Here is a 14,689-nt window from a genome sequence, read left to right as displayed (position 1 = left end):
CCGGACAGCCAACGGCTGTCCGGGCATGCTGGGAGTTGTAGTTTTGCAACCGCTGGAGGCACCCTGGATGGGGAAACGCTGCATTGAAGGGGTTAGCCAGAAAAAAACTTTTTATATATCAACTGGCTCCAGAAAGTTAAACAGATTTGTAAATTACTTGTATTAAAAAATCGTAATCCTTTCAGTACTTATGAGCTTCTGAAGTTAAGGTTGTTCTTTTCTGTCTAAATCCTCTCTGATGACACCTGTCTCCGAAACCGCCCAGTTTAGAAGAGGTTTACTATGGGGATTTGCTTCTAAACTGGGCAATAGAGAGCACTTGGACAGAAAAGAACAACCTTAACTTCAGAAGCTCATAAGTACTGAAAGGATTAAGATTTTTTAATAGAAGTAATTTACAAATCTGTTAAAACTTTCTGGAGCCAGTTGAGATATATATATATATATATATATATATATACATATATATAAAAAGTTTTTTTCCTCGAATACCCCTTTTAAGCATTGTGATTTTTCTGTGGGTCAAACTGGTGATCACATGACTCACTTACAGTAATGTAATTCATTGATGCAACAGCTGTCCGGGAATTCTGGGAGTTTTGCAACAGCTGGAGGCACCCTGGTTGGGGAAACGCTGCATTAAGCACTATGATTTTTCTGTGGGTCAGACTGGTGATCACATGACTCATTTACAGTCATTAAATGCATTGATGCAACAGCTGTCCGGCAATGCTGGGAGCTGTCGTTTTGCAACAGCTGGAGGCACCCTGTTTGGGAAACACAGCAGTAGGGTCAGAAAGTCATGTGATGTCATTCAGGGTCATGTGTGGGATTCATGTCCGCTGCAGTTATAGCCGTCTGGTCATGTGACTGGTGTACTGTTCTCTTCCGTATACGTATCCCGGTCAGTACTTATGTATACTGAGATAAGGAAATGCAGCGGGCATCACATGTCCACACTATCCCCCCCCCCCCCTTCCTGTTGACCCTAAGTGGGTGGCTCTATAACAGTGAACCCCCAGCTGTTGCAAAACTACAAAACTACAACTCCCAACATCTGTCAACTTGACCTGACGGATCTTCGGGTAGGGCCTGGGTCTTCAAACGGTGGGTCTTCAGCTGTTGTAAAACTACAACTCCCAGCATGACCGGACAGCTGTTGGCATGCTGGGAGTTAATAGCCGGGCATGCTGGGAGTTGTAGTTTTTCATAAACCGCGCGCCCCAGGTGTCCTCCCCCGTAGGCGGTGTCTTGTCCTATGCAGCTTGTGTGTGAGCCGTGTCGCCTCTCCTTTGTGATTGTCTTTTCGCTCCTCTCTATAGTTTGCAGCTGGACCCCGACCGACACATCACCAGGTACGGTAACTTTCATCTCCCCCTCCCCCCCCCCATGTTTCGCTCGCCTGTCGTCTGCCACTGATTTAACCTCTGAATGTGCATCGGGGTCAATGGGACACGGCAGGAAGCCTCATTGTGTCAGATGAATAGAGGGTCCCGGGGCTGACGGGTGGGGGGTGCCGCTCTTTGCCTTGTCCCATCGACTCCCATTAGATCATTGTTCCTGTTATATCTGGGGGCTGCTCTTCACTGCCCCTGCTGGTAGAGCCCGGTAATGCACAGTCCTGCAGACTGACTTTCTATATGATCAGTGCACAGAGACCCAAAGCCAGTAATGGGGTCCGGACGACTCTAAACAAGGATATTGTGGGGTGGGGGGGGGGGGGGTGGGGGGGTTGGATTTTAACTGTTTAATTCCATTTTGACTGACTTCTCTATGGTATTCCATTGACTTCCCTTTGTTTCTGCTGCTTTCATTTATTCAAGGGAGGATTCAGACCCATCCAGGTAATGATTTCTCACAGTCAATGCTGTACATGTTTATTGTGGGGCGCGGGGGGCCCGGACCGGTCATATGTGCGGCCATTTTCCTGGGGGACGTGGGGTTTCTGACAATTGGTTGCTTCCGCTCCTGTACCGATTCATCCATAACATTTACATAAGATCCGAACCCCCCCTCATAACGCTAAGTGATTCTGCAAGTCCCGATTCCCATTCACACCATGTCTTTACTCCATTATACTCCAGTCACCTCCAGAGCTGCAGTCACACGTCTAACCAGAGCAACGTACACTCTCTCTATGGCCTGAGTCATCAGCTGTTGCAAAACTACAACTCCCAGCATGCCCAGACACATGTTGGCTATCTGGGAGTTGTAGTTGTGTCCACTACATTATGGGATGTGACCGGCATTATGGGATTGCCGGATGTGACCGAGCGCTGTGCCCACCTATCTATCCTTCCCATAGAGAGCAGCAGGTCACATGCCTAATTACCGTCCAAAATGGGTACCAGGAGAACCCGTGCTTGTACAGTGACCCCCCGACTTATGATGGCCCCGACATATGATCATTTCAACATATGATGGCCTCTCAGAGCCCATCGTATGTTGAAGGCAGCCTCGACATATGATGCTGCTGTGTGTCGGGGCCATCGTACAAACAGCTATCTGACAGCGCTGACAACTTCAGTAACTGACAGATAGTTGTTTAATGTCCCCGTGTGCCCCGTTCTGCCTCCTGTTGCTGTCCTGCTAACTCATACAGGCTTCCACTGTGAGCTCCGTGTAAGCCCCGCCCCCCAGTGCAGCCATAGCCAATAGCCTGCAGCATCTTGCTGCAGGCATCCAATGAGCTGCTGGCTGCCCTCCCCTTCCTTTCCTATAGAGCTGTAGTCGGCAGGATGGTAATGGAGGACATTCTGTCCCCCTGAAGGTATATAAAGAACTGTACAGTACTGTATACAATGTCACACATCACATACAATACATAGACACACTATACACCCCATACATCAATGTTTACCTATCAGTGTGCCTCCAGCTGTTGCAAAACTATAACTCCCAGCATGCCCAGACAGTCAATGGCTGTACATGCATGCTGGGAGTTGTAGTTGTGCAACAGCTGGAGGCACCCTGGTTTGTTAAACACTCCACATACAATGGTCATCCCAGAACCAATTGGCAATTTCCCATAGAGATATGTATTCAACATACAATGGTTCCGAGGCCCCAGAACCAATTACCATTTTTACATAGACATATGTACTCGACATATGATGGTTTCAACATATGATGGTTCTCCTGGAACCAATTAATATATGTTGAGGGACCACTGTAGTTGACTGGGGTCCCAACACTCAGTATTACACTCATATGCTCATACACCTCCATACGTGCCCTTGTAACATGCACGCTGGGATCATATGAGTGTGCACGTCTCCTGCTATATGAAGAGTAGTTTCTAAACTGTGGCCCCCTAGATGTTGCAAAACTACAATTCCCACCTGGGACTTGTAGTTTTGCAACAGCTGGAGGCACACTGGTTGGGAAACACTGGTGTATCCTCTTCATATAACCGGAGACGTGCACACTCAAATGATCCCAGCGTGCATGTTACTAGGCACAATGTGAATTTTAGCAGCCAGATTGCAGCTCTGGTTGTGTATGTGGCACAGGGACTGTTCACCCTGTTGCAAAACTACAACTCCCAGCATGCCCGGACAGCCAACGGCTGTCCGGGCATGCAGGGAGTTGTAGTTTTGCAACAGCTGGAGGCACCCTGGTTTGGAAAACGCTGCATTAAGCACTGATTTTTCTGTGGGTCAGACTGGTGATCTCATGACTCATTTACAGTAATGAAATGCATCGATGCAACAGCTGTCTGGGAATGGTGGGAGTTGTAGTTTTGCAACAGCTGGAGGCACCCTGGTTGGGAAATACTGCTTCAGCCCATTTGGAGGCCACAGGGTCACGTATATAAGGATGCAATACAGTGATTAAAACCTTATCACCCTCCCCCCATAGTCATCTCTCATATTCGCTCCGTTTTTCCATTTACCCCTTACTACAACCCCCCCCCCCCCCCCATCCGCCATTTTGTCTTATTTACGGTTTTCAGTCGTCTTCTCCTCTTCCCGACAGTTTTTCCAGAGGCCCCAGATCCAGCCTCCTCGTGCAGCCATACAGAACAGCAACCCCTCCATCCGGGCGAGCGCACAGACCCCCACGGCCGCCGTCTATCAGACCAACCAGCACATCATGATGGTGAATCACCTGCCCATGCCGTACGCTATGCCGCAGGGTCCGCAGTACTGTATCCCTCAGGTACCCGAGCGCTCCTTATCTGTCCACCGCCTCCTCCGCAGCTGCCGTAACGTTCTCCCGTTTGTCTTCCCAGTATCGACACAGCACCCCCCCTTATGTGGGACCCCCTCAGCAGTACCCTGTGCAGCCCCCAGGACCTAACCCGTTCTATCCAGGCCCTGGACCCGGCGAGTTCCCCTCCCCGTACGGTAAGGAGACGATGGGTCTATAACCCTGCAGTGGTGGGGATCTTATCGCGGGTTCGGTCGCGCTGAGCGCCTGCTGTTCTGTCCCGTTTCAGGAAACCCGTTTTACCCCAGTCAGCCGGTGTATCAGTCAGCGCCGATCATAGTGCCTACACAGCAGCCGCAGCAGCCCCCGCCGCCCACCAAGAGGGAGAAGAAGACGGTGAGGCGCTCAGGGATCCTTGGCTTTGGTTCTGTAAAAACCCACGGAAAATAATATTATAGAAAATGTTCCTTTTACTCCTAGATCCGAATAAGAGACCCCAACCAGGGCGGCAAAGACATCACCGAGGAAATCATGTCCGGGGGAGGAAGCCGAAATCCCACCCCCCCAATCCTTCGGCCAAGCTCCACCCCGACCCCACCTCAGGTAAGGGCGGCACATGACCACTACTCTGCAGAACAAGTCTTTATGGATGAAGTCTATCATGTACAGTGATCCCTCAACTTACAATGGCATCAACATACAATGGTCTTTTCTGGACCATTGTAACTTGAAACCAGACTCAACATACAATGTACGGAGAGTCCAGATCTGCGAAACATGTCACTGGCTGGAAGAACCGACCAATCAGAATAGGCATTCACTCATAATATCCCTGTATTAGCGTGTGCACTGTATTACTGAAGTGTATGCACTGACTGGTGTCTGGTAGCGCCCCCTATAGTACAGGGAGGTATTACATGTTCTGTACTCTTTACCTGTATTACTGAAGTGTATGCACTGACTGGTGTCTGGTAGCGCCCCCTACAGTACAAGGAGGTATTACATGTTCTGTACTCTTTACCTGTATTATTGAAGCGTATGCACTGACTGGTGTCTGGTAGCGCTCTCTACAGTACAGGGAGGTAGTAAATGTTCTGTACTCTTTACCTGTGTCAGGGTTAGCTGCTCCTTTGGACACCAGGTGAGGGCGGCTCCATTTTACTTTTTTAGGAAATTGCTTGTACTATACAGGACCCTGAAGAAACTCCTGTCCTCTACATAGACCAGTGTTTCCCAACCAGGGCGCCTCCAGCTGTTGCAAAACTTCAACTCCCAGCATGCCCGGACAGCCAACGGCTGTCCGGGCATGCTGGGAGTTGTAGTTTTGCAACAGCTGGAGGCACCCTGGTTGGGAAACACTGACACACAGGGATTTACAGCTCCCAGCAGATCTTTATTACTTTTATATGTAAGGATTTGCTTTATCTATATTAGTTATCTACTTATTTTTCTTTAATCCTCACTTTTTCCTATTTTTGGATGACATTTTGGTGGCTTCAGAACCAATTACCAGGTTTCCATAGAGTTATGGACTCAGCATACAATGGTTTCAACATACAATGGTCGTCACAGAACCAATTAATATTGTAACTTGAGGGACCACTGTATATGGCACGATGGGAGTTACGGGAACATATCATGTCCCATCTAGAGCAGCGGGCACAGTACCCATGGGGGGTTTCCTGCCAGGGTCACCATCTGGATCCATGATAATTGTGTAAACTTGCACTATACTTGTCAAACTGCAGCGGGGTAATACAGGGATCCTTACCAACTGTGTCAAAAAGACAAAAACCTTCCATAGATCTGTCTGTGCTTCCATAACTTAGAAACTTCCTTTTATTCACAATCCCCTGAAGTGCTGAAGACTGGAACACCTCCTCGCTCCCCCTCCCAGCCCTGTTTCTTCTTGATTGACAGCTGGAAACCAAGCCCTGTTTCCATATCTTGCACCTGCACACAATTTGTATCCATAGCGCAGGAATGAGATCTGGAGACAGGGCTCGGCTTCTAGGTGACTGTCAATCAAGCAGGGACAGGAATGTGAGGGGGATCGATGACAGGTTCACAAGCCCCTGAAGTGCTGAGGACTGAAACACCACCTCGCTCCCCCTCCCAACCCTGTCTCTACTTGATTGACAGCTGGAAACCAAGCCCTGTTTCCATTTCTTGCGTCTGCACACAATTTGTATGTACAGAGCTGGAATGAGATCTGGAGACAGGGCTTGGCTTCTAGGTGACTGTCAGTCAAGTAGGGACAGGAATTTGAGGGGGATCGATGACAAGTTCACAAGCCCCCTGAAGTGCTGAGGACTGGCACACCACCTCGCTTTCCCTCCCAGCCCTGTCCCTACTGGATTGACGGCTGGAAACCGAGCCCTGTTTCCATATCTTGCACTTGCACACAGTTTGTATGCACAGCGCAGGAATGAGATTTGGAGACAGGGCTCAGCTTCTAGGTGACTGTCAGTCAAGCAGGGACAGGAATGTGAGGGAGATCAACGACACGTCCACAAGCCCCTGAAGTGTTGAGGACTGGAACACCTCCTCGCTCCCCCTACCAGCCCTGTCATTGCTTGCTTGATTGATTGTCGGCTGAATGCCGAACCTTTTTAGTCTTCCATGCACACGATTTGTATGCACAGCGCAGGCATGGGCTCTGATAACAGGGCTCGGCTTCCAGGTAACTGTCAATCGAGGATGAGCTGGGGGAGGTGTTCACAATCTCCTGAAGTGCTGAGGACTGGAACACCTCCATGCTCCCCCGACCAGCCCTGTCATATCTTAATTGACAGACAGATGGAAACCGAGCCCTGTTAACTTATCTTGCACCTGCACACAGCGTATGCACAGCACAAGAGTGAAGTCTGGAAACAGGGCTCGGCTTCCAGGTGACTGACAGGGATGGGAGGGGGAGCGAGGAGGTGTTCCATTCCTCAGCACTTCAGAGCCTTAGGAAAACATCTGTGTGTCTCTAGCTTTTGCAAAACTACAACTCCCAGCATGCCCGGACAGCCGAAGGCTGTCCGGGCATGCTGGGAGTTGTAGTTTCGCAACAGCTGGAGACACACTAATTTAAAAACGCTTTGCTATATGAGCGGTGCCATGTGTCTCCTTATCCCACACCACGTCGTCCTAATACGTCTCCTACTACCTCCTCCGATACACATGCACTGTGGGCTGGAATGAGCGTCCATGTATTATGGGGGCGCTCTTGTGTCAATGCTGTTATGTCTGTGTTGATCTCTTCTGATTGTAACGTCTTTCTCTTTCCTTCTTTTTATCCGTTTCCTTTTCTTTCTCACCTTTAAATTTACTTAAATTGACTCCTTTTTTTAATTATTTTTTTGTTTTGTGATTTGTTCCTTTTTTTTGCTCCTGTCTCCTCCATGCTCGCCTGCCACCTCCTGACCCCCCTCATCTTTGGACTCTTTTCTGTTGTGCGGTCTGTGCTTGCGTTGCTTTTTCTCCCTGTTTTGCTAGTTTTTCTGTTCTCGCGCACATTATCACCCTCTTTTGTACTTCAAATCCCAGCAGCTGCCCAGCCAGGCTCCTGAGCACAGCCCAGTGGTGTATGGGGCTGTGGAGAGCCCTCATCTCACTGCCACCCGGGACGACAAAGCAGGTAGGTACCCAGTTACTGGAGCTGGGGGCAAGAGTGCTGCTGCAGGTCAGGATATACATTACTTCCTATATTATACCAGCAGAATAGTGAGTGCCGCTCTGGAGTATAATACAGGATATAACTCAGGATCAGTACAGGATAAGTAATGTAATGTATGTACACAGTGACCTCACCAGCAGAATAGTGAGTACAGCTCTGGGGTATAATACAGGATATAACTCAGGATCAGTACAGGATAAGTAATGTAATGTATGTATACAGTGACCTCACCAGCAGAATAGTGAGTACAGCTCTGGGGTATAATACAGGATATAATCAGGATCAGTACAGGATAAGTAATGTAATGTATGTACACAGTGACCTCACCAGCAGAATAGTGAGTGCCGCTCTGGAGTATAATACAAGATATAACTCAGGATCAGTACAGGATAAGTAATGTAATGTATGTACACAGTGATCTCACCAGCAGAATAGTGAGTACAGCTCTGGGGTATAATACAGGATATAACTCAGGATCAGTACAGGATAAGTAATGTAATGTATGTACACAGTGACCTCACCAGCAGAATAGTGAGTACAGCTCTGGGGTATAATACTGGATATAACTCAGGATCAGTACAGGATAAGTAATGTATGTACACAGTGATCTCACCAGCAGAATAGTGAGTACAGCTCTGGGGTATAATATAGGATATAACTCAGGATCACTACAGGATAAGTAATATAATGTATGTACACAGTGACCTCACCAGCAGAATAGTGAGTGCAGCTCTGGAGTATAATACAGGATATAACTCAGGATCAGTACAGGATAAGTAATGTAATGTATGTACACAGTGACCTCACCAGCAGAATAGTGAGTACAGCTCTGCAGTATAATACAGGATATAACTCAGGATCAGTACAGGATAAGTAATGTAATGTATGTACACAGTGATCTCACCAGCAGAATAGTGAGTACAGCTCTGGGGTATAATACAGGATATAACTCAGGATCAGTACAGGATAAGTAATGTAATGTATGTACACAGTGACTTCACCAGCAGAATAAATATAACTCAGGATCAGTACAGGATCAGTGATGATTGTTCAGCACTTTGTACTGATATTTAATGGTCTAAATGTGATATATTATGAAATCCTTTCCTAAATCCCTGGATATTTTTCTTTTATCATCATTCAGCTCTTATATTGTTGACCTATCACATGGTGTGCGGGGGATGCACTGCTGTACTTTTAGATCTATAGTTTGTCGGCTGAGCCCTGACCCTATATCACAGGCCATAATTACCCCATGTCATAGGACCCTAAGGTGTTTCCTGTTAAAGGGCCAGATCCATCTCTCAGAGCCGATCACTCCCTTTACTTTTGAGTTTACTTTCTTGTTCAGGGTTGGTGGGTGTCCCAGAGGTCAGACCCCCACCGATCATACATGGTTGTCAGATTCCCCATCACTTTCAGCTCTATATACCACCATAACGTATTCTCTGCAGTCGGTGCACGCTGTTTTGCCTATGATCACGCAGCGCACGTGTTGGGCACTGATTATGTACTCTCGCCAGTCTGCTGCCCCCGCTCCTTGTTTCTTCTATCCTCTTAGTCCTGTGTGATTTGCCTATGTTGTTTGTCTTGTTCTCTTGGCGTCACGGACCCCTGCGCTGTGCCTCCAGCTGTTCCAAAACTACATGCTGGGAGTTGTAGTTTTGCAACCGGTGCAGACACAATGGTTGGGAATTACAGTGTTCCCTCAACATACGATGGTAATCCGTTCCAAATGGACCATCGTTTGTTGAAACCATCGTATGTTGCGGGATCCGTGCAATGTAAAGTATAGGACAGTGGTCTACAACCTGCGGACCTCCAGATGTTGCAAAACTACAACACCCAGCATGCCCGGACAGCCAACGGCTGTCCGGGCATGCTGGGTGTTGTAGTTTTGCAACATCTGGAGGTCCGCAGGTAGTAGACCACTGTTAGAGGAAGTTGTACTCGCCTGTCCCCGCCGCTCCGGACCGTCACCGCTTGTCACCACTGCCCTGGATGTCGCCTTCCATCGCTGTCGCCGCGTCCCCGGGGTGTCCCCGATGCTCCGGCAAGGCCTCTGCTTCCCCTGTATCATCGCTCTCCGTCGCCGCCATCACGTCACTACACACGCCGCTCCTATTGGATGACGGGACGGCGTGCGCAGCGACATGATGACGATGTTGGAGAGCGCCGACGATGCAGGGGATCCCGAAGAGGACGCACCGGAGCCCCGAGGACAGGTAAGTGATCGTCAGTGGACCACATGGGGCACCGTAAACGGCTATCCGGTGGCAGCTGAATCAGTCTGCGCTGCCGGATAGCCGTTTATGCAATGGCCCCGACATACAAAAGCATCGAATGTTGATGCTGCCTTCACCATGCGATGGCCCCTGAGAGTGATCGTATGCTGAAATGATGGTATGTCGGCGCTAGAGATAAGCGAACTTACAGTAAATTCGATTCGTCACGAACTTCTCGGCTCGGCAGTTGATGACTTTTCCTGCATAAATTAGTTCAGCTTTCCGGTGCTCCGGTGGCTGGAGACTCTTTCCTAGGAATGTATCCACCTTTTCCAGCCCACCGGAGCACCTGAAAGCTGAACTAATTTATGCAGGATAAGCCATCAACTGCCGAGCCGAGAAGTTCGTGACGAATCAAATTTACTGTAAGTTCGCTCATCTCTAGTCGGCGTCTAGAGACGCCTCAGGGGGGCGTGAAGTGTAGTACCCCAAATATTAAAATAAATAGTAAGAAATGTATGAAAAATATATAGTTTTATTAAAATACAAAATACAAAGGCATATCATTCATTAAGTGTGCGTATTAGACGGATTAAAGATACATACGTGTACTGAAATATATAAATATATAAAATTCCTCTCTAGAAAAATCACTAGTACATCTAGAAACAATAGTAGTCAATATGTATCAGGGTGCACAGAAAATGGGTGAGGTGCCTGATTTAGATTGCACGTGTGAACATCCAAAAAGATAATGCATAGATTGGGGAATGTGTCTTAGTGACAGTCAATAGCTGCTATATACAAAAAGTACGTAAACAAGGGGGCGAATAACAAGGTGCAGAGTGCGAACTGTATAATGAATAGTGCAGGGTAATATAATAAATCAGTGCCAATATTACCACTAAAAACAAGGTACAATAGCAGCAGGGAAATGAGCACACGTGGACAGGACTCGCCCCGGCTTGTCTACAGACCTCCGACGTTTCGCCTACAGGAAGGCTTTCTCTAGGAGTGTGATTTTTAAACAATGTCTGTTCTTTTTTTCTAGAGGAGAAGCCAAAACCAGAGGTCATCCTGAAGCCCTCTCCTCCTGCCCCTCTGCGCCCCGAACCCAGTGATCATGGCAAGTGTGCCGTGCCGGAACAGATGCCCGACCCCGTATCTGCAGACTCCAGGCCCGAGCTCCATCAGACGTCCGGCATGTTACCCGTCGTGGTCGCTCCGGTGGTGGTCGCCACAGCTCCAGCCTTTCCTCCCTGCCCCTTAGGGGACGGTGATGACGCGTCCCAGGAGTCCACGTCTCTGGATGAAGCTGCCGCCATCGCTGCTGATGATGACGTTGAGGAGGAGCTATGCAAGGAACCACTGGGGCCCCCCGTGACGGCTGCTGACACCCCAGTGACTGCTCAGGAAATGAATGGCATAAGCTATGAACTTCCAACTACGGACAATTCTGTGGGGGAAAAAGCAATGGGGGAAGAAGCTTCAGCGGATGTGCCCGAGCTGGCGCCCCCAACAGATCTGAGCATAGAATGCACTTCTCCAAACGTGCCTCTATCATCACCACTACAGTCAGATTCCCCTCCTCCTCCTCTCATAGCTGCTGCTCACTGCACCACTAAAACCTCTCCTCCTGCTGCTGTTCTTCCATGCATCGTCCCCGACCTTGTGGACGAGCAGGAGGATCCCAGGACTGTCATTCTGGAAGGGAGCGGGGACTCTGCAAGTATTGGACGAGTAGACGCCGAGTCCGAGCTGGAAACTAGCGTGACGCTTCTCAGCTTCAGCACCAGGAAGAGTCCTGTGGAAGGTGAGTGCCTGCGGTGAGCGTCCATGACGGTGACCCCAACACATGACCCCAACACTTCTCTACAGGGGACAGTGCAGACCTGACAGATATCTGACTCTCTTATTTGTGAACCTCGGTCTCTGTTATCGGTGCAGCTCCAGGTTTAGTCCTCCTACAGCAGTGGTCTCAAACTTTGGCCCTCCAGATGTTGCAAAACTTCAACTCCCAGCATGCCCGGACAGCCAACGGCTGTCCGGGCATGCTGGGAGTTGAAGTTTTGCAACATCTGGAGACACGCTGTTTGTAAAACACTGGCATAAATAATCAGCCCAGGATGTGATTGGCCAGATAAGTAAGGGAGGAATTATCTGTGTGTGTACTACTGGCTAACATCTTAGCTCTGGTATTGTATGCTGGGAGTTGAAGTTTTGCAACATCTGGAGACACGCTGTTTGTAAAACACTGGCATAAATAATCAGCCCAGGATGTGATGTGTTGTGATTGGCCAGAGAAGTAAGGGAGGAATTATCAGTGTGGGTACTACTGGCTAACATCTTAGCTCTGATGTTGTATTCTGGGAGTTGAAGTTTTGCAACATCTGGAGGGCCACAATTTGAGACCCCTGTCCTTCAGTTTTATTCACACTGCCCTGTTGTGCACATTACACTCCACAGTGGGCTCCCGGCAGCGGCCATATGCAGAACCGATGATCAGTCAGGAAGAGAAGTCCTGCAGAGAGATAACTGTAGGCCAGCAGAATCTTGATTGCAGCTTTGGAAGTGGCAGGTAGAGATGAGCGAACTTACAGTAAATTCGATTCGTCACAAACTTCTCTGCTCGTTAGTTGATGACTTATCCTGCATAAATTAGTTCAGCTTTCAGGTGCTCCCGTGGGCTGGAAAAGGTGGATACAGTCCTAGGAGACTCTTTCCTAGGACTGTATCCATCTTTTCCAGCCCACCGGAGCACCGGAAAGCTGAACTAATGTATGCAGGATAAGTCATCAACTGCTGAGCCGAGAAGTTTGCGACGAATCGAATTTACTGTAAGTTCGCTCATCTCTAGTGGCAGGCATAAAGGTAGCCGTGCACGTTTGGCTGACAGCTATCTCTCCCATCCCCCACACACATGTACATTCAGCTCAGCCGAGTGCTCGTGTGTTCTGGATGGAGAAAGGATCAGGCAGCTATAATCCAGCATGTCTGATCTTTTTGTTTCCCAGCTCCACATTAAATGTTCAGCCGCTCGCTCCTAGTGTTTTGGTCTTTATATAAACTGTGAAAAGTTGCATTTCTTATCGGTCTGAATACTGAGGGTATTGTGAGGTCCTGGAGGTTGAGGGGAGAGCGATGTCCTGTGTGCGCACTGCAGGGTCGCAGTCTCTGTGCTGTATGTTCATGGCTCCTCTTCTGCTGGTCGTTGTCACTGGTCAGGGGGTTCTTGCCGACTGCGGTGGGTTACAGTCTGTTACAGCGCTGTATTGTATGGAAATGGCTCCTCTTCTGCTGGTCGCTGTCACTGGTCAGGGGGGTTCTTCTGTTACAGCGCTGTATTGTATGGAAATGGCTCCTCTACTGCTGGTTGCTTTGTCCTGCTCACTAGTCGGGGGCTTCTTGCTGACTGATGGGATACAGTCTGCCATTGTTCTCTGTGGGGACGGCTTGCTGTGTCTCACTTACTAGTCTGTGACTGCTTCTTGACCGGGGTGGGTTATAATCAGCTGTAGCATTGTGGTGTATAGTGACAGCTCCTCCGCTGCTGGTTTCTTTATCACTAGTGGCAGGTTATTTTTTTTTTTATGTGGCTGAATCACAGTCTGCTGTTGTGCTGTATGGTGACGGCTCCTCCGCTGCTGGTTACAGTGTCACTGTGGGTGAATCAGTCTGCTGTTGTGCTGTATGGTGACGGCTCCTCCGCTGCTGGTTACAGGGTCACTGTGGGTGAATCAGTCTGCTGTTGTGCTGTATGGTGACGGCTCCTCCGCTGCTGGTTACAGTGTCACTGTGGGTGAATCAGTCTGCTGTTGTGCTGTATGGTGACGGCTCCTCCGCTGCTGGTTACAGGGTCACTGTGGGTGAATCAGTCTGCTGTTGTGCTGTATGGTGACTGCTCCTCCGCTGCTGGTTACAGTGTCACTGTGGGTGAATGAGTCTGCTGTTGTGCTGTATGGTGATGGCTCCTCCGCTGCTGGTTGCTGTGTCACTGTAGGTGAATGTCTGCTGTTGTGCTGTATGCTGATTGCTCCTCCGCTGCTGGTTTCCTTGTCACTGTAGGTGAATCAGTCTGCTGTTGGGCTGCATGGTGACGGCTCTTCCGCTGCTGGTGGCTGGGTAATTCTCACTACTCGGGGGCTTCTTGCTGATTGGGTGGATTATTCTGTTGCTGTTTATGGTCGCATCTGGTCGCTGTGTTTCTCTTACTGATGATGGGGTGAATGGTGACGGCTCCTCTCCTGCTTGTCGCTGTCCATGCTGATGATGGCTACAGTCCGTCACTGTGCAGTTTGGGAATCCCTTTGGCTGCTGTGTTCCTGTTACTGGTCAGGGACTTCTTGCTGATGCGGAGGGTTACAGTCTGTTGTGCTGCAGGTTGACAGCTTCTCTGCTGCTGGTGTGGTAGATTAGTCTGTACTGCAGTGCTGTATGGTGACAGCTCCTTCACCGCTGGCTTTTTGCTGATGATGTGATGGTTTTCTGTCTGTAGTGCTGTATGGTGATGGCTCCTCTGCTGCTGGTCGGGGAATTCTTGCTGATGTGGTGGTTTTCTGTCTGTAGTGTTGTATGGTGACGGTTCCTCTGCTGCTGGTCGGGGAATTCTTGCTCATGTGATGGTTTTCTGTCTGTAGTGCTGTATGGT

General features: G+C 49.0%; 1 protein-coding gene across 5 annotated transcripts in view; it reads left to right on the top strand.

The window, feature by feature from the left end:
- EIF4G3 (eukaryotic translation initiation factor 4 gamma 3) overlaps positions 1–14,689 on the top strand; it is a 74,500-nt gene that overhangs the window by 24,006 nt on the left and 35,805 nt on the right. Inside the window, exons 5-12 of one of the 5 annotated variants that reach the window (XM_056543571.1) lie at positions 1,323–1,355; positions 1,824–1,844; positions 3,979–4,161; positions 4,235–4,349; positions 4,442–4,548; positions 4,633–4,755; positions 7,636–7,777; positions 11,093–11,854. In XM_056543571.1, coding sequence (XP_056399546.1) covers positions 1,323–1,355; positions 1,824–1,844; positions 3,979–4,161; positions 4,235–4,349; positions 4,442–4,548; positions 4,633–4,755; positions 7,636–7,777; positions 11,093–11,854 — 1,486 coding nt within the window. The remainder of the gene's footprint in view (positions 1–1,322; positions 1,356–1,823; positions 1,845–3,978; positions 4,162–4,234; positions 4,350–4,441; positions 4,549–4,632; positions 4,756–7,635; positions 7,778–11,092; positions 11,855–14,689) is intronic. The other 4 variants (XM_056543573.1, XM_056543572.1, XM_056543574.1 and 1 more) reach the window with 4 other exon arrangements.

This window comes from Hyla sarda, chromosome 10 (assembly GCF_029499605.1).
Source record: "Hyla sarda isolate aHylSar1 chromosome 10, aHylSar1.hap1, whole genome shotgun sequence".
NCBI lineage: Eukaryota > Metazoa > Chordata > Amphibia > Anura > Hylidae > Hyla > Hyla sarda.
This window is presented reverse-complemented; position numbering and strand designations above follow the sequence as displayed.